Source organism: Echeneis naucrates, chromosome 8, assembly GCF_900963305.1.
Source record: "Echeneis naucrates chromosome 8, fEcheNa1.1, whole genome shotgun sequence".
NCBI classification, from domain to species: domain Eukaryota; kingdom Metazoa; phylum Chordata; class Actinopteri; order Carangiformes; family Echeneidae; genus Echeneis; species Echeneis naucrates.
In genome coordinates, this window is record NC_042518.1 from 469604 (window position 1) to 488073 (window position 18470).

General features: G+C 45.0%; 4 protein-coding genes and 1 long non-coding RNA gene across 7 annotated transcripts; 3 read left to right on the forward strand and 2 right to left on the reverse strand.

Moving 5' to 3' along the window:
* The first annotated feature begins 1094 nt into the window (after positions 1 to 1094).
* sgf29 (SAGA complex associated factor 29) lies at positions 1095 to 3775 on the forward strand. The gene is made up of 10 exons (XM_029509554.1): positions 1095 to 1209; positions 1608 to 1690; positions 1767 to 1842; positions 1925 to 1997; positions 2087 to 2151; positions 2244 to 2373; positions 2514 to 2660; positions 2735 to 2770; positions 2963 to 3125; positions 3294 to 3775. The coding sequence occupies exons 2-10, from the start codon at positions 1625 to 1627 to the stop codon at positions 3408 to 3410; spliced, it is 873 nt and encodes a 290-aa protein (XP_029365414.1). The 5' UTR covers positions 1095 to 1209; positions 1608 to 1624; the 3' UTR covers positions 3411 to 3775.
* A 360-nt stretch (positions 3776 to 4135) lies between these two features.
* On the reverse strand, positions 4136 to 6438 carry eif1 (eukaryotic translation initiation factor 1). Its single transcript, XM_029509564.1, has 4 exons — positions 6265 to 6438; positions 5439 to 5602; positions 5253 to 5354; positions 4136 to 5144 (listed from the first exon to the last, which is right to left on the reverse strand). Exons 1-4 carry the CDS (start codon positions 6293 to 6295, stop codon positions 5100 to 5102), a joined length of 342 nt encoding a protein of 113 aa, XP_029365424.1. The 5' UTR covers positions 6296 to 6438; the 3' UTR covers positions 4136 to 5099.
* A 1865-nt stretch (positions 6439 to 8303) lies between these two features.
* On the forward strand, positions 8304 to 8988 carry LOC115048216 (uncharacterized). The gene is made up of 2 exons (XR_003841050.1): positions 8304 to 8521; positions 8788 to 8988. It is a non-coding gene; the product is annotated as an uncharacterized LOC115048216 (long non-coding RNA).
* Positions 8748 to 11453, reverse strand: srsf2b (serine and arginine rich splicing factor 2b). 3 transcript variants are annotated; one of them, XR_003841048.1, is made up of 4 exons: positions 10960 to 11453; positions 10525 to 10840; positions 9834 to 9899; positions 8748 to 8885 (listed from the first exon to the last, which is right to left on the reverse strand). XR_003841048.1 is itself a non-coding variant. In XM_029509558.1 (3 exons), the coding sequence occupies exons 1-2, from the start codon at positions 11319 to 11321 to the stop codon at positions 10537 to 10539; spliced, it is 654 nt and encodes a 217-aa protein (XP_029365418.1). In that variant the 5' UTR covers positions 11322 to 11453; the 3' UTR covers positions 8748 to 9899; positions 10525 to 10536. The 3 variants fall into 3 exon arrangements, 2 of the variants coding, with proteins under 2 accessions (XP_029365418.1, XP_029365417.1); XM_029509558.1 differs by having other exon boundaries at positions 8748 to 9899; positions 10525 to 10828; XM_029509557.1 differs by having other exon boundaries at positions 8748 to 9899.
* Positions 11454 to 12039: 586 nt separating this feature from the next.
* Positions 12040 to 18436, forward strand: mfsd11 (major facilitator superfamily domain containing 11). The gene is made up of 14 exons (XM_029509533.1): positions 12040 to 12445; positions 12951 to 13115; positions 13226 to 13281; positions 13874 to 13981; positions 14181 to 14260; positions 14349 to 14445; positions 14666 to 14724; positions 14818 to 14974; positions 15137 to 15180; positions 15260 to 15325; positions 15405 to 15530; positions 15662 to 15836; positions 16230 to 16365; positions 16453 to 18436. Exons 2-14 carry the CDS (start codon positions 13020 to 13022, stop codon positions 16612 to 16614), a joined length of 1362 nt encoding a protein of 453 aa, XP_029365393.1. The 5' UTR covers positions 12040 to 12445; positions 12951 to 13019; the 3' UTR covers positions 16615 to 18436.
* Positions 18437 to 18470: the final 34 nt, after the last annotated feature.

Consider the following 18470-nt stretch of genomic DNA (forward strand, 5'->3'; position numbering starts at 1 on the left):
ACAATTTAACTTGCTTTGACACAGACACACTCTGACTGACTTTATGTCCAAATTTCTTCTTTAAAACTTTATTTAAGAAAAAACTGACAATAATAAAGACATTTCCACACACTGGCCATCACACCACAGCAGATGTTAATAATTAATTCACAGGCCGACTGATGGCATCTGGCCCTGCAGCTGGAGCCTAAACAAAGCATTCAAGGCTTCAACAACACAGAGGAGGCCATCGAAGGCAAGCTCTCCTGTTCCAAGACACAATCATCTGAAAACATCAAGCTGACTTTGAAGTTCATCTATCTTCGTCATTTTATCTGTTTCCGGGTCACGGGGGTGCTGGAGCCAATCCCAGCTTACACAGGACGAGGTCACCCTGGACAGGTCGCCAGTCCATGACAGGGCAACACACAGAAAGGCCCTTTGGCCCTTCTTATTGTGTGGACCACTATGCTGCTGTGCTGACACCGAAGTGATAAATAAAAAGATTACAAGTAATATATAATGTGAGACAGCTCATCAGGGTGTGAGCATGAAACACACTTCTGCCATGGAGCTGCTGACAACATTAACTTATTTCACTGTGACATTTTATTCAAGTCACTCTCAGATCCAACACTTTGTTTGTCGAGGACCACGTGGACTTGGATCTGGTTTAGTGTCTCATGTAGACTTCGGCCAAAGATCTGCTGAAAAACTATTCACTTTCCCGTCTGCAGACTGGACGAGAAGTGAAACTCCAGACATGTTAGTGTCAGTTTAAACACACTGTAGCCACAAAAGCAGCAGCACAGAAACAGCTTCACAGTTACAGTGTCTGATTAAACCAGTCACACTTTATTTAAAACTTAACACTCATGCAAACACAAAAGACCTGAAGCTGCATGTCCATAAACAGACTGTAAACAGATATTAGTCCAGATAAGATCTGTGACGACGGACTGAACGGGGATTTCCACAAACTGCCAACACAAAAATACGTAAACTCGGAGGAAACATTATTTATAATCTATATTTTATAACATTATTTATTTTAGCTACACTTCCTCTTCCGGCCGCCGGGCGGCGTGAATATCACAGCTCCTTTATTAGAAAGACTCCAGTCAACACCAACGAAGAAGAAGGTGCTCCGATTTTACAGACAACAAACAACGAAAAAATTTAAAACTTTGACCAAAAGAAGCTTCACGGACTGCTCGGAGGGATTAGAAGGTGTGTGAGAATTTATTTGAGCAGATTTTATTAATTCATGTTTAATTATTATTGTCTCAGTTAAGCGACATCCGGGCTAACATTAGCCGTGAGCTAACATTAGCCAGGTGCTAACGGTTAGCCGATCATTAAACACAGCTTATGTCCCCAACTGGCAGTTAAATGAGCTTTTAGAATAACTTTGTAAAATTGTCAGGAACACACTGCGATGTCGCCTTAGCATCAGCATTAATAATTAAAGTTTTATTTTACTATCCGGATCATTGAGGCCGAACTCCGTTCAGAAGTTGAATGATCTGATCTGGTTTTGGTCTCAGTTGATTAAATGGATATTAACAGTTCGGACATGAACTGACTGGTCCCGGTCTCACCAGATGTTCTGTCTGTTTGAACTGAAGGTTTGAAGTTACAGAACATGTCAGCTGACACCAAGATCGCCGAGCTGCTGACTGAACTCCATCAGCTCATCAAACAGACCCAGGTCAGAACTGTGAACACGACGCTCATGTTGGAGCTCCAGGTTCTGATCTGATCTAATGATCCTGCTCTGTTTTCAGGAGGAGAGATCTCGCAGTGAACACAATCTTCTCAACATTCAGAAAACTCATGAGAGGATGCAGACAGAGAATAAGAGTCAGTCACTAAACTCTGGACACGCTTTAATCTGATAGAGTTGTTTCTAACTGTGTCTAACTGAGACATGTTGTGTCCTCAGCGTCTCCATACTACCGCACCAAGCTGAGGGGCCTGTACACCACCGCTAAAGCTGATGCTGAGGCCGAGTGTAGGTGAGCGGCCGGTTCTCTCTGCTGTTTCTGAGCAGCCAAACACAACAGATGTCTGTTTAGTTCACCAGTTAGTTCTTTTCCCTCCACAGCATCCTGCGTCACGCTCTTGATAAAATAGCTGAGATCAAGTCGCTGTTGGAGGAGAGAAGGATTGGTATCAAAACAGCTCCCTCATTAAATGTAGCCTTTGCTCCCTGAGAGCCGACACTTTGTTTAATGTAAGAGATGTGCATTTTTATTTTTCAGCTGCTAAGATGGCGGGAGTTTACAGCGACAGCGACCCCCCCAGGAAGACGATGAGGCGTGGCGTCCTGATGACGCTGCTCCAGCAGTCGGCCATGACACTCCCTCTGTGGATCGGGAAGCCGGGGGAGAGGTAGGAACCCCCACATGGTAGACTGATGTCCCTCAACGAGCAGGTTCAAGCGTGACCTGGAGCTCTGTAGGGGTCTAACTCCGCAGACAGGGCTGAGAAAACCTGTCCACTGTCTTCTCCTCTGTCCTCCCCTCCCTCAGCCCCCCCCCTCTGTGCGGCGCAACGCCAGCCAGCAGCGACTATGTGGCCAAACAGGGCGACAAAGTGGCAGCGAGGGTGAAGGCTGTGGACGGAGACGAGCAGTGGATCCTGGCCGAGGTGGTCAGCTACAACCACTCCACCAACAAGTGAGAACACACAAACACACAAAATAAATGAGATCTCCAATCAGGATTTGACCTCTGACCTTGTCTCCCTCCAGATATGAAGTGGATGACATCGACGAAGAAGGAAAAGAGTGAGTTCTATATCTTGCATCTGTATTGTGTGCGTTTCCTTCACTGACATGTGTCTGTTAGCTCACTGAACATCGAGATGCTGCAGATGTTTGTTCTATGTGAAGCTCCACCTCCTCAAACAGCTGATCACTGCAGCTTCTTCACCCCCCATGAAGAAAAATGGCATCTCCAGCGTGTGTGTGTCTCTACAGGAGACACACTCTGAGCAGACGGCGGATCATCCCTCTGCCTCAGTGGAAGGCGAACCCAGAGACGGACCCAGAGGCCCTGTTCAGTAAGGATCAGCTAGTGCTGGCTCTGTACCCTCAGACCACCTGCTTCTACCGGGCCTTGATCCACACGCCACCTCACAGGGTGAGTCTCCGCCCACAGCAGAGAGAGGACAGGCTGGTTCAGGCTGCTGCTGTCACCACCTGATACATGATGGGTGACATATAAAAATCAGCCATGACAATTGTTTACATCATATAAATGATGGCATCACGTCTTTTAAGTCTCTAATGCCAGCTCGTCTGTCTTCAGCCTCAGGACGACTACTCGGTGCTGTTTGAGGACACGTCTTATGCTGACGGTTACTCGCCTCCCCTGAATGTGGCTCAGCGCTACGTGGTTGCGTGTAAAGAGAACAAGAAGAAGTGACAGAAGATGGGAAACACAGATCGGACCTGAACCAGACCTGAGACAGCGATGGAGCCTGATCCAAAGCAGCATTTCAATTAGTAGGTGGTCTTGAGCAGGTTCTGGTCCAGGATTTGTGTTAGTTGGTCTGAGATGAGGGTGATGATGAGGAAGGTGGAGCTGGGAGACATTTGTCAGCACAACTGATTGTTCTTTAATGGAGAAGTTGGACTTTTTCCCACAAACTTCAAACACTTTGTAGCATTCAGAGGTCAGTAGAAGAACGGCCTCCAGGCGTCAGTGTCCAGAGTGTGTTATGTATATTTCTACATGTGACTTTTTGACCCATGTGTAACCAAAACTTATAAAGTCCAGAATGAAAGCTGCTCATGTGTCTTTGTGTTGTTCTCCAGCGACACACATAGTTCTGTTCATTTAAATAGAACCTGGGCAGAAGAGTAACACATCAGAAACACAACAAACATCAAGGAATATCAGGACGACAGTGATGCATTCACAGTCCTCCACTTATGTTAGACTGTCCAGGCTCTTACACTGATGAAATGGACTGCCAAATTAATGTTGGAAATCACTCTTCATTCTGATATTTCAAGTTTAAAAATACAACAAAATGTTTAACGAGTTTCCTAAAACACATTTTTCATGTTTACTGCAGTTTAAAAGTGAAACCAACTCTGGAGAGTTGAACACCAGTTAGACCATGAAAAGATGACAACACAACAAGATCATCTGCAGAAAATTTATTGAACCAAATGTGAATTTTGCAAAACACTCAGTCTCAGCTTCAGTCACAGGAGCACAGTTCGACCTGGCCATGGCTTTGATTAATCTCTACATCTGAATGTGGTTTTATAAATTATTGCATTATAGGAAATGAAGGATTCAAGTGTGTGTAACTGCAGGTTTGGGGGCAGGTTGTTCAGACCAAACCAGGGAGGACCAGAGAAGGAGACCAACTTCATTTGCCAGTTAAATCCTAGAGGACACGGCTTCACCACCATCTGCTCTGGTCTCCTGCTCTGCGGGATTCATCTGATCACATAGTGAACTGACCCAGGCTTCACTCCCAAAATAAGACCCGACACCCCAGTTTGGTTTTAAACTTAATGCATTGGCATTAAAAATAACTCATTCAATAAAAGAAAACATGTTCCAGGTAGACGATGGTCAGAGCTTTGTAAACAAATCAAAGAGACCCCTCCTGCAGACTGGTCTTTCTAACTCATGTCAGTAAACCTAGCCCCACCCCCCATGACACCACTCCACTCCAACAGATGGAGACTCATCGTTTTATTGAAACACCTTAAAGTACAAAACAAAAAGTTACATGAAATGGTGCCTCCCTAATGTGGCACAAGACCTAAAAAGAAAAATTAAAAAGGAAATAAACAAAAGGGACTAGGGAAGGAGGAAGTGTGCAAGGAGGGAACGGGCATCATCACCACTCATCTCTGATGTTGTGTGGAGCTGCAGTGGTGTGTCTTTGTGAGAGCAAGGCCACCCCCTGGTGTCGGAGGGGGGCGGTGGGGTTACAGAGTCCCATGTTTGTCAGAGGTAATTCACGTGTTAGCTAACAGGAGCTGGTGAGGGGGGGAGGGGGGAGGAAGAGCAACAGCAGCACATAGGAGAGGGGTAAGAAGGGGATGGGGGGGGTCAATGGCCTTCTGGGAGAGGGCTGATCTGCAGCTTCTAGAAGCCGTGGACTTTGAGCTGCTCCTCCTTGGCCAGGTCAATCTGAAAGCAACAGATATGATTAGACAAGTGAAGACGACCTCTGACCTCCATTCACTGCAACAGTTAAGAAGATGAGTCAAACTGACAGTCAACACAACAAAGACTCACCTCAATGAGGAACTGGCAGATATTCTTGCGCTGGTCTCCCTGCAGCTGGATCACTTCACCATACTCTGGATGCTCAATCACTGTCCCATTGCAGGCAAACTTCTGTTAGGGCCAAAAAGCAAAGACAGTCAACATACAAACCAAAGTGTACGTTAGGCCGATCTTTCCAACAGCAGCTCTCATTACCTTCTTGAAGGCCTTGACTAGCTTCTTCTTGTCATAGTCGGCGGAGATGCCCTGGACAGTGGTGAGGGTCTTCCTGCCGTTCCGCTGTTGGATTCTTATGTGGATGTAGTCCTCTGTCCCGGCTGGGAGGCGGTCATCACCCTTAGTTGCATCAGCAAAGGGGTCTGCGGGGAGAGAGAGAGGGGGGGGGGCATTAACGAAACAACCCAAGGTCAGGAGTGTGTAAGAGACCGAAACGGATCAGACATCTCACGGGACATTTCCCCCACTTGTTATTTAGAGCTCGTCCAGCTCATGAGCCGCGGTTTTTAGAACAATGACAGTCAGTCCGTTTCCATCTAACAGGAAGTGTCAGGTTCCAAATGAGCAACTGCGCAGACGTACGAGCTAAATATACAGCCGGGACGATCCGGCCGGGGAACACGGCATAAAGCACCGCCATCCCCGGCCACAACGGTGACTACGTTCAATCCGAACCAGAGCCAGCCTGAGACGGCCCTCTCTCGATCCGAGCCAGCAGATCTGAATAATAAGCTAACACGTTAGCAGCAAAAATCCGGGCCTAATGGCGGCCGATGTGACGGCAGCACAGGCCAGTTAGCTGGCAGGCCGGGCCGTCAGATACAAACAGCCGATCCGGGGCCGGGAGGCAGACATTAATGATCAGGTGGAGACTCTGAAGGACGAACACAAAATTAAATTTCCTACAAATCAATTCAAATTTCGACGCAAGTGGAAGGCTAACATTAGCCTCGTTAGCTTCGCCCTTCCCCCACCTTGTCTGTGTGCCCGGTTCGATTTAAAAAAAAAAAAAAAAAACACTCACCAAAAGTTTGGAGGTTCTGGATAGCGGACATACGATAAGATTTGCTTTCCTTTCGGATAATAACTTGGTTAACTGGCGGTTGGTCGGCTAACTGAGACTGTAGTGTGGCTCCTGTTTCTCCGGTCTGAGGGCGACGCTCGGCTCGGCTTCCTCCGCGCACACAAAATGGAGCCGGTCGGCTCCGTAAGGCTGGAAAACAAGCCTATATAGCCCCGCCCCGAAACTACGTCACCGCGTCGCTGACGCACAGACGGGACGCCGCCGGAAGCCGCGCCTTTTTCTCAGCTTTACCGGACAGATGACGTCACAGCAGCAAACTGTCGTCATATTTTAGCAGAACTCCGCTGGCTGGAACACTCCGGGGCCCCAGGGGCCAACGACACACAAACACAGACAGCCCGTTTTCAGAATTCTATCTACTTTAGATAGTTTGGTGTACGATCCTAAAATACTGACAGCTTTTCAACTAATTAACATCCATCTCCTAAAACCTTTTCACTGAGACACATTTCTCCACCATATAGTGATTGTGCAACTGATATCCACAACACACTCACTACACAAAACAACATACAGGAGGGAACCAATCATGTTAGATAAAACAAAAAACATATCTCACTTTAAATCACCGACATCTACAGCAAATATAAGTGGGCCTTTCCTCACGTTCATTAAAAGCTCTTTAATAAGCATTAAAACATTTAAAATGACTTTCAATACTTTTTATCTTGCCATCTGACATTATAACTATTCATAACAAACTAAATACATAACCAATAAAACTTCAGTGATACAGAAAAACTGGACAACGGTTGCACAGACAGTAGATTTTGTGAGACGGCTAAAGTGAAGTACACATCAAGCACTCCATTCAGGACAAGTTCACAGTGGTTATGGGAATGTGTTCAGTTCCCTGGTTAGCAACAGCGAGCCCATCCGAGACAAGAGGGAGAGATGGTCAGATGGTGATGGGGCGGCCATCATCAGGCCACAGCACCTGTTTTCTGAAATGATTCATGCTTTGCAGGTATCACATGATGACTTGTCTGGTGAAGTCTCTTCAGGTTTCCTCTGTTTAGATACACCCTGTTTTTTCAAGCAACGCCGCACTGTGGAGAGATGCACCTTCACTCCTGTGTCAGCCAAGCCTTCCTGCAGGTCCTTCATTGTCATGTGGGGGTTTTCCTTCGCCTTCCTCCCCAGGAGATGAGCAGTTTTATCAGAAATTTTTTTTGGTCTTCCAGATCTTGGCTTGACTTTCACAGTTCCCCTTAATTTCCATTTCTTAATGACATTCCTGATGGTGGAAACTGAGAAACCAAAGTGGTTTGATATCTTTTTGTAGCCTTTTCCTGATTTGTAAGCATTAATAAGCTTCATCTTCAGATCCTCACTCAGTTCATTCGAGGAGCCCATGGTTGTTGAGTTTTACCCAGAGGTTGGGTCAGTCTGGAAAATACCATCAAAAGATGTAATCAGTGAAAATAGCTCATCGGCCTTTCAAGCAGCAAACACCCCCATGGTGAAATATTAACAACTGGAGGATATCTGCACAAAACTGAGCCTTTTATCCTAAAGCAGTGTTATAGCACTGTTGATGCCACTTCTGTGCTCTCAGAGAAAACTGCACATTTTATAATCACAGGAGTGGAAACAGAAACGAGTTTCATTCGAAATTCCAACGAGGCAGTTCCTTCATTCTTCAGCAAACAGCCACATCAACATCTCTTTATAGGAGGAATTTAACAGCAAAATGAAGTTTGGGAGTCATAATCTAATATCTTTAGCAAAGTATTTGAAATGTACATGACATGTTAAAATTATATATTTAATATACAGGATTGAATGATATCATTCAAAACATAAATGTAACGCACTTATATTCCGTTTATTACTAAGTCTATTGTTGTTGATGCTTTTGTTTATTCTCGTCCTGCGATTGAGTGATATCACTTCCTTGTGACGAAAGCCTCGACGGACCAATTAAAACCCCGGAGCCATCCGGAAGTGGGCGTAGTTGGTACAAACTCAAAGACGGCCCAGGATCAGCGCTGCCGCTCTGTGCGTGAGAACACGGGGTCAAGGCGTGACGCAAACATAAACTGCGCTGCGCATGACGCCACTTTAACGTCACCACACACCTGCCCCGGGATGATGTCATCAAAAGGGGACTCACCGTTAACGGAACAGCTGCTCTTTAACGGCGGAGATTCTGCAGCTCACTTCCACCGCCTTCTTCTTCTGCTGTTATTAGACGGTTGGTAAACACCCTCCTCCGCCTCCTTCTTCTTCTATTTTAAATGGTTGTCAAAGAAAATGCGCTTTGGCGCCGCCAGCTGGCAGGAAGAGGCCCGGACCAACTTGAATGAGCCGATCATTCATGTGAATATTTAACACCTGTGGTCACGTGGACGATCAGGAACACATTTCGACTGGTTTGATTTAAAGGTGTTGTTGTGCAGCAGAGACTCAGACCCGCAGAGTGAAAACTACAGCTCTTTAATCAAACACATTCATCTACAGGACCACATCAGATCGAGGGGCACTGTACCACCGGCAGTCATGGGAGCTTTCTGGAGAATACTGGACACATCCAAGCACTCAGCAGAGCAATACGCCACCTGAACAGACAACCAGCAATACTCAACTGCTACACAACTGCGCCCAATGCACAAAAAAAAAAAACAAAACAAAACAAAACACACAAGCAGGATTAGGAGTCCAGGGAGATGAGTGCATCATGGGTAACCCTTGGACACACACTGACAGACACTCCGAGCTGCAGCAGAGCAGACATACGGAAAAAGTAAATGTAGAAAATGTAAATAAAAACAACTGATCTGAAGGTTTATGTCACTTTGGTTGTGACTTCATCACTAAGTGAGATGAGTGACAGCAGTCTTTCAAACAAATTACAGCATCTGTGACATCACAACTAAAAGAAGCCAATATAAGAATCCAACATGTAAACTGGATCTATGGAGTCAGACTGAAGGCCTGAAGACATCACCTTGGCCAACATTATTAAAAAAAAAAAAAAAAATCTGAAACATACACTCAGATTAATATGTGACTGATTTCCCAGAGACAAAATAACCTGAATATACAACATTAGTTTTGGGTTCACAAGGCTCAGGGGTTTAACGAAAAGTAATCACAGCAACGAGGACTGTCTCATCTTCCTTTTTTCCTTATTGTCTATCTTCTGCATGAACAAAAACTACAGTTTTATCTTAGTTCCTTTTTTGCGGTGCCAGTTATGATTCAAGTTCTCAGGTTGAGGGAAGTCAGACACAGTAAGACCAGCAAATCCCAAAAAAGGCAAACTAAACCCATGTCGGCACATTTTAAAACTTAAGTAGTGAACTCATTTTATTAATTAGGGTAGAGAGATGAGAGCACCTAGACCCTGCAGTTCACTGAACCCATATGAAAACATCATCTGAACCCCAGTCCTGGTCCACGTTAAAAATACAGAACAAAGATAAGAATGATTAAGCATTATAAAAAGGAAATAAAAATCACAGCACACAGTCAGAGGGAAAAAAAGGCATGAAAACAATAATAACCTTTGACATCTGGACAATGTTGGTTGTGTGAGATCTGGTGTGAGGCGGTCAAGATATCACCTGAAACTGTAGAACAAGCAGAAGTTAGAACAAGACCAACCAGCTTTAATAAAACTCTGCAAATAAGCTGCTATGTTTTCATCCAATAATGTGAAGCTGGTTGTGTCACATGACTGAATCCAGGAAGCTTAACCCAAAGCCTCCTACTTCATCACAGGAACCTTCTGCACATGTGCAAACGTCTCTAAATCAGACACGGCTTCTGTGTTGCTGTGTGTCGTCCTTCGAGCTCTTTAGGCAGCCACCTGAAGACTTCACTGACTTTTTCAGAACAAGGACTAAATAAATCTCACCACCAAATATCCTAAAACCATGAGAATATCTTATTTTCCTATTGATCTCTTTATTTATTCTATAAATTAGAGATTAGAAAAGGATTGAATTCAATAATTCATAAATTTTCCCCACCAACACTATGAAATAATAATAATAATAATAATAATAACAATAACAACAGTTTCAGCTACAAGACCCTTTAGGTGTGACATACTCTTCTCTGAACGCTGTCAACGTGTCTTTGAATTCACCTGAAACCTGAGTCATGTTTTATTAAAGGACACCTGTTGATTCTTCTTTAATTTAACTGAACTGGAACAAACCTTTAAAAATAGTCTCACCGTCTGAAACTCACCTGTGCTGAGGTCTACGGAGATTCACCTCCATTTTCTGCAGCTGACTTCGGGGGGCTCTTAGACCTGGACTTGGAGCCTCTTTTGGAGGAAGGGGTTCTGCTTCTGGACTTAGACCTGGATCTGGATCTGGATCTGGATCGAGAGCGGGACTTGGCCTTGGGCTTCTTATTCCTGGGAGAGTGTGACTTGGATCTGGAATAAGAGCGGGACCTGGACCTGGATCTGGATCTGCTGGAGCGGGACCGGCTCCGGGAACGGGAGCGGCTCCTGCTGCGGGATCTGCTGCGCCTTCTGTGCCTCGGGCTGGGGGAACAGCTGAGTGCATTCAGTGGGTTAAGACATCACAGAGTGAAAACAGCAGGAGGCATTTATCTTCTGCATGGGATTATTTTTATCACACTGCTGAGCAATGAAACTAAAGATGGACTCCCCACCTTCTGCTCCGCCGGCCGGTGCCCCCATGCCGCCGTGTGGATCCTCCTCTCCGGCCCCCTCCGTAGTAGGAGTCCGGGGGCCTGCCGTACCGGGCCATCTGGACCCGCAGCTCCCGCCCGTCCAGCAGCGCGCCGTCCATGGAGTCCATGGCGTCCTCGGCGTCCCGCTTGTCGTGGAAGCGGACGAAGGCGAAGCCGCGGCTCTCTTTGGTGTAGCGGTCCCGGGGGATGTACACGTCCCCGACCCGGCCGTACTTTTCGAACACCCGCCGGAGCGTTTCCGGCGAGGTCCGGTAGGTGAGGTTGTCCACCTTCAGTGACGTCATGCCGTCGACGTCCGGCGGAGGCCTTCCGTAACTCATGGTGAGGAGAGCCCGCCCTGAGACGCTTCAACCCGGGCAGAGTCCACAAACAGACCGGGTCCAACAGAGTCCGAGCAGATGGAGACCTCGCTGATGTCGGAGCCCGCGAAGGAAGAGGGTGCCTCTTCTTCGTCTTCTACAGCGGAAGTGACGCCCTTCCCGGAAACGTATTAAGCGCTTCGGCGCCCTCCAGTGGAACGGAACTGATTTTATTTTCAAAGTAAAAGCAAACGACGTGAAATGACCAACATGATATTGTTTTTCGGATTTGTTATTGATGTTAGAGATATTATGAGAACCTTTGGATGGTTTTATCTGTTTCCTCAGTTTATTTGATAAAGTTGCTCTCTGAAGTCAAAAGTTTTCTGAGCCACAGAAGGTGAAGGGAACTGATTCTACCGGATTATTGCTTTTAAAGGAATCAGATTACTCAGAAATATTTCTTAATCTGCTCTGGCAAATAAAAAAAACAATATATAAATTATTTCACAGTATGAAGACGAAACAGTGAATGGTTTTAATTAAATTAAATAGAATATAAATCATTATACACCCACTCCCGGTTACTTTATTATTTGTTATTATTCTAATTTGTGTGTTTTAACTTGTGAGGAAAATATATAAAAATTGTACCTTTTTTTTTAAACCGGAAGTTGTTCCAGATTTTTGTTGCTGTGCTAACGATCATTAGCGTTAGCTAAAATAGAATGACTAAAAGTAGCCCGTTTATGTATAAAATCGTTCATTATTCGTGGTTATTGGGTACTTTGGTTTGAGGTGGAGCTGCTGACATGAAGCAGAAAAGCTTCTCCACATAGACCCGGACCGGTCTGGATCGGTCTGAGCGGACCCGCAGACAGTTTGTAAATCGGCGGCCGGATGCTAAAAGCGGAGCTAACGAGTCAGCTGACTCCCACACATGACTGACTCCTCAGCTCCGTCCTGCCAGCCGGTGCTGCCCGAGGACATCGAACCGGTCCGACACGACGACACGCCGCCACAAAGTGTTTTTTCTGGGGCCGGACGGCTGGGACGGAGCGGTGAGGACATGATACCGATACCGAAAACACACAACTGAGTCCACACAAAGGAGAGCAGTTAGCTACACGGCTCCAGCGCTGTTGGTAAGTTGTTGTTTTTTAATGCTGACATTAATTATCTGAAAATACATGACTGTTCACGAGAGTCCGGATCCTCTCCTCTTTATTTAGGCCGGAACAAAATAATAACGAACCTCAGTAAAATAACTCTCCTGCCTGCAGGCAGACATAAAATCTGCAGGTCATCTTCACTTTCTCATTCGGCATTCATTTGCTGGTGGACATCACCTCTAATGGCAGTTCAGTCTGGATTCACCCTCATCAGACCAGTCGGTCACCAAAACAAAGCTTCAGTCATAAAAGTTTCTGTTTTGGCAAAATAAAGTCGCTTTTATGCCCAAGTTGTACTTTGAGCTCATAAAATTTCACTGAACACCGATGTCTGGTCACAAGCTCCATAACGTTCATACGTGTTTGTTTTAAAAACAAACGTTTTTTGAATGGAGTTTGGTTGGAAAATGGTTTCATTGTGTTTTGTCTGGGATGATACACACATTCAAGGTTTGTATTTTTTGTCTTTTATTCTCAGATGTCCTCTTCAGTCCAGTAGATTTTTTTTGTCTTCACTTCCTCTTGGAAACTACAAATAACCTCCAAAATGAATCCAGAGGGGAAGAGGCTTTTAAACATCGTTATCTTAGGCTTCGGCTTTATGTTCATGTTCACTGCTTTTCAAACGTGCGGCAATATAGAGGTAGGTTGGATTTATTGATGTACGTGACATTACAGACTGACCACATGTCAGTTAAGATAACTAAATTTGGACATTCAGTCCTCAATGGTCTTTTGTCTTCATCTTCACAGCAAACGGTCATCAAAAGCTTCAACAGCACTGAGTTCCATGGGAGCGGATACACAAGGTGACTGGTTTCCTTCCAATTGCATCATGTTTCACTGCTGCAGCACACAGATGTCGGCCTGTGGTTTCAGAAACTTCATTTATACAGATCTGGTGGCAGCTTCTCTAATCAAATCTGCCTCACTCACAAATTCCTAAGGGATAATTGAATCTGAGTGAAACCATTTTAAACAACAAGGTTTATTCACAGATCAATGTGCAGTCAAAGGTCCAAACCTCAGCAAACATCCCCACATGAACTCAAACCAGAAAAAATCTTTCAAAACAAATTCCCTAAAAGTCACCAGCCTTTGATTTTAAATCTACATTTATGTGATCATCAAGCTCAGCAATCTTCCAGATGTTTAATGGAAATACAGATGTGAAAAGGCTCAGTTTGTAAAATGAATTCACAGAATTCGCATCAGAGAATAACTATTAGAAAACACAACAAATCTTCATTTATGAGAAGCTGGAAACATGAAATGTTTAGATGACTTAGTTTCAGGTTGAATGGACATAAAGAGTTCACCCCCTGGCCTCACTGATGCCGGGCATTAATCGTCGTTTTATTGTGTGTGAATGAGTCATCTTGTCTTCCTGTTCTCCCTCAGCATGTCCATCATCTATGGCGTTTTCTCAGCGTCCAACCTAATTGCTCCCTCAGTGGTGGCTGTCATAGGACCGCAGCTTTCCATGTTCTTCAGTGGCCTTTTGTACAGGTAACCCCCCCCCATCTGACACCTGTCATCCATCAGTAATCTCACCATCAGTCTGTGAATTTTTTTTAAATCATATTTGGAGGAGAAGGTGGATCTGAACTGCTCTGAACTCTATCCTGATTGTGTGGGCTATTTCTCTGGTCCTGCCTCCACCTTTTATTATCAGGTGACTAATGTGTCTCCATGTTGTTTCCTGCAGCGGCTACATCGCCATGTTCATTTACCCGTACACCTGGAGCTTCTACACGGCCTCAGTGTTGGTTGGAATTGCAGCAGCAGGTAACCAGACTTCATCCAACAACCTCTTTCTTCCCTGAATCATTCCTTCAGCAGTAACGGCTGATAGATTTTCCTATCTGACCTTCAGTTCTCTGGACGGCTCAGGGAAATGTGCTCGCCATCAACTCCTCCGACTCCACCATTGGAAGAAACAGTGGTATTTTCTGGGCTCTACTACAATTCAGGTAAACGTCTCCGCCCTGTTCAACATGGAGTGGAGTCAAATGAAAGAATATATTTATGTGTCCTGATCATATGTAACACATTTCTTAAATATCTTTAAAAAAACACTTTTCAAAGAAAATGTTGACCTGAAATTTGTTATATAATTATCTAGATCTTTTGGATGCTTTAGAAAACGGCCATCAGAGCACAATCTCTCCTTTTTCTTTCTTCTGTCTGCAGCTTGTTCTTTGGAAACCTCTACATCTACTGCGCCTGGCATGGACACGTTCACATCACAGGTGAGTGAATAGGCTCTGCCTTATTTATTTCTCATCCCACATCAGTAGTCCCCATGTCAACTTTTCACTGCTAACTCATGTTGTTTGTCCCAGACAAAGACCGTCAGACGGTCTTCATCTCTCTGACTGTCATCAGCCTGGTTGGCTGCTTCCTCTTCTTTCTGATCCGGAAGCCTGATCCTGAATCCTCCAACTCAGAGGTGTCTGAGCCTCTGCTGCAGGCCGAGTCCACGGAGAGCTCCACCACCAGGTGAGGTGGTGACAGTGCCACCAAACAGGTGGCCTTTAACTGTCTGCTGTGTCTTTTGTTGTACTTTATACTTTTGTCTTATAAACGATCGACAAGTCCACAAGGTGAAAACGTCCATAAGAGCGTCTGAAGGTTGTCAGTGTTGTCTTTCCCTCCTCACAGCTCACCGCATTCTGACCTCAGCTCTCAAGCTCTGGATGCTTTTGGTAAGTTTGTTTTTAAGGGATTTGAACTCACTGTGTTACAGAATGCCTCGTGTGCTCATGGCCTTTCTTCTTATTTCAGTTCAGGCATGTAAAATATTTGTGACCAAAGAAATGCTGCTGCTGAGCGTCTCCATCGGATACACAGGTGGGTCACATGACAGTCAGGTGTGTTGAGGTGTGTGATGAGTCAGCGCTCACGCCGGCTGCTCTGTGTCCTCTGTCAGGCCTGGAGCTCACCTTCTACAGCGGCGTGTACGGGACCTGTATCGGAGCCATGACCCGGTTTGGCCAAGATGCAAAGAGTTTGATCGGCATCTCTGGAATCTGCATCGGTGTCGGCGAGATCTTAGGTGAGTCCGCTGAGCTCTGACTGTCTATTCTAATGCAGCGTGTCTCTTGATGGCACCACAGAGAGCTAGGACGCAGACTGGGGAGGTGGGGTGTCACAAGTTGTTTAGGTTTCCTTCCTCTATCTGTACAGGAGGGGGTGTGTTTGGGATGCTGAACAAGTGCAACCGTTTTGGGAGGAACCCAGTGGTGCTGCTGGGCCTCATCACTCACTTTGTCGCCTTTTACCTGATTTTCCTGAACATTGCCAGTGACGCCCCTCTGGCCCCCGAGGCAGGAACAGATCTGCAGGCCTACATCAGCCCCAGGTACTCAGGGTGCCGCTCAGAGTCCAGTACCCGGGCTCAGTTTGTTTTTTTTTGTTTTTTTAGCTCATGTAAATTTAAACAAATCTGGCAGAAAAATAGCCATGATAATAAACCTGATCAACAACAATGAGGTTCTTTGTCCTCAAAGAACCTGAACAACAGTCAGTCAGACTGTTTCATCCAAACTTCCTCTTTGTTCTGCTCATGATTCAGCCGTCACGCTGCTCTGAATGTTTATGGCCTGATGGAGTCAAATTAAAGAAACAAGGCACATGTCGCTCTGTAGCTTCAAACACAGACATCAACAGACAGTATGACATCATCATACAGGTCAGGTCAGTGACATCACTGTTTAACAAAGGGAACCCTGTGTGTGTCTGTGTTGTGGTCCAGTGTCGGCGTGGCGCTGCTCTGCAGCTTCCTACTCGGTTTGGGTGACAGCTGCTTCAACACTCAGCTCCTCAGCATCATCGGCTTCCTGTTCCGTGAGAACAGCGCTCCTGCCTTCGCTGTCTTCAAGTTCATCCAGGTGACCTTCACACCAAAATGACGGTAACATGAGTTGTGTTTCCTGTTTCTGGTGTTTGAGTTCCTCCTCTTGTCGTTTCTTCTGCAGTCCATCATGGCTGCCTTGGCCTTCTTCTACAGTAACTACCTGCTGCTGCACTGGCAGCTGCTCATCTTGGTCCTGTCGGGGTTTATGGGCTCCATGACCTTCTTCATGGCCGAGTGGCATGCCGAGTCCAGCAGGCGGGAATCTGATTACGACAGCATCTGATCTGTTTCTCCGGTGAGGGTGTGGAGGGAAGAGCTGCAGATGTTTGGCTCTCCACTGCTGAAGGATGAGGACAGGCTCCAGGCTCTGTTGATGGACACTGACCCTGTGGTATGTTTGGTTTATTCTGAGCCACCCGCCTGTGGCTTCAGGAGAAACCAACGCTCCTCGTGATCTCAAATTTTTTTGTGCTAAATCAAAAGGTGTTTGGGGGGGGGGGCATGTTGGGACCTGGACCCGATTCTCCATGTTTTTGTGTGTAACTGATTAATGGGATAAAAAACCCTTCTCTGTTTAATCAGACTCCATCATGTGAACAAACTTTATTCATACAGACAGACATTTGTGTAAAAGCAGCAGCTCATCGAAATCAGTGACGTGACGCCTGAACAACAATCTGAAACTGTCAGCAGCTAAAACAAACTCACCAGTGGACACATTCTGTGGTTTTCCTTGATCGATCAATTCCAAACTGCTGCTGCAGTAATAAATATAAATAAATAAACTAGGGAGTCACATCATAGATCATTGTCCTGATAAATCACTGACACCCTCAGGTTAGAAATCCTTTAAGGGGGAAAACTTTGCAGACACTTTAACTCGTCTTCAGCAGAAACATGTTGGATTTGGTCCCAGACCACATCAGAAAAACTAAAACTGACGTCGCTGCCACTGCCGGGTTCCTCACGGCTGCGTTTACCCTTCGAGGTGAAAAAGAAACAGATTCAGTTGTGCTGTGTACTCAGTGGTTTGCCCCAATCTCACCCCCGTGGTCAGGTAAACACCATTAAACACACCACAGCAGTTCAAAGGGAACCGTTTGCCTTTTCTTTAGTCCTGTTTCTTCTCATAACCCCACCAAGATACTTAATTAGTTTATCTGTAATCAGATCTGTATTCAGATCGTCTTGACTCATCTGACTGACTGACTGCATTTAGTTTGGTTTGTGCCAAAAAGGAAGAAAAACTTTGCATTGTCTTTCTCCTTTGCAGATTTTTTTTTTTTTTTTTTTTTTTTCCTGCTCTTAAACAATCTGATGTTAAGTTTGCTAAAATAACTGACATTTTGGCACAAACATCAAAATGAGAATTTTGTTGAGAAAATTTTTGTGTGTATCCAATATATTATATTTTCCATAATGCACCATTTGTTAAAGCCTCCCCGTCCGGTCAATGTGTACATCTATCAAACTTTCCAATAGTTTGTATTGGAAAGTTTTTTTTTTTTTTTTCTCCCCCCTGTCCCTGTGGAGTTTTGGAGTCTGATTTATGAGGCGAGTTGTGTTGTTTGTACCCTTCGCTGTTCAAATAGGTACAGAGGTACCTGACGAGGAGAAGACCTGGCCTCACCTGCTGCAGCTGGAGGATGCAGGCCAGAAACTCTGAACCTAAATGTTCCTTTTGCTCGCAGAAAAAACTCCACAGAGCACCTTTAAAATCCCCAGAGTCTCTTTAACAAACTGAACCAGCCCAACATGATAAACCCTCTTGAAATAGGCTACCAAAGACTTGAACTCTTTCGGCTTCAGTACGAAATATGGACCTTTACGTCATCTTAAATTGACCTGATTGCAAACCATCTGACATGTTATTTTTTATTTTGGTTTGGTACAGCACATATTCTGGATAATTTATTGCCAAATTAGACATAAGTTGGAGGGTAAGATCAGGTTTTGTTTCACGTTGTTGCTGAACTTGATGAAATTAAACTCAAGGATATTAAGGGAAATGCATGTGTACTTTGAAGATGATTTTATACTTGAATGTAGTAATTAAGAAATGCACTTAAACGTTTGTTTTTATTATCAATAAAATGTTATTTTCAACATTAGCTGTGTGGTTTAGTGACACACATCAGT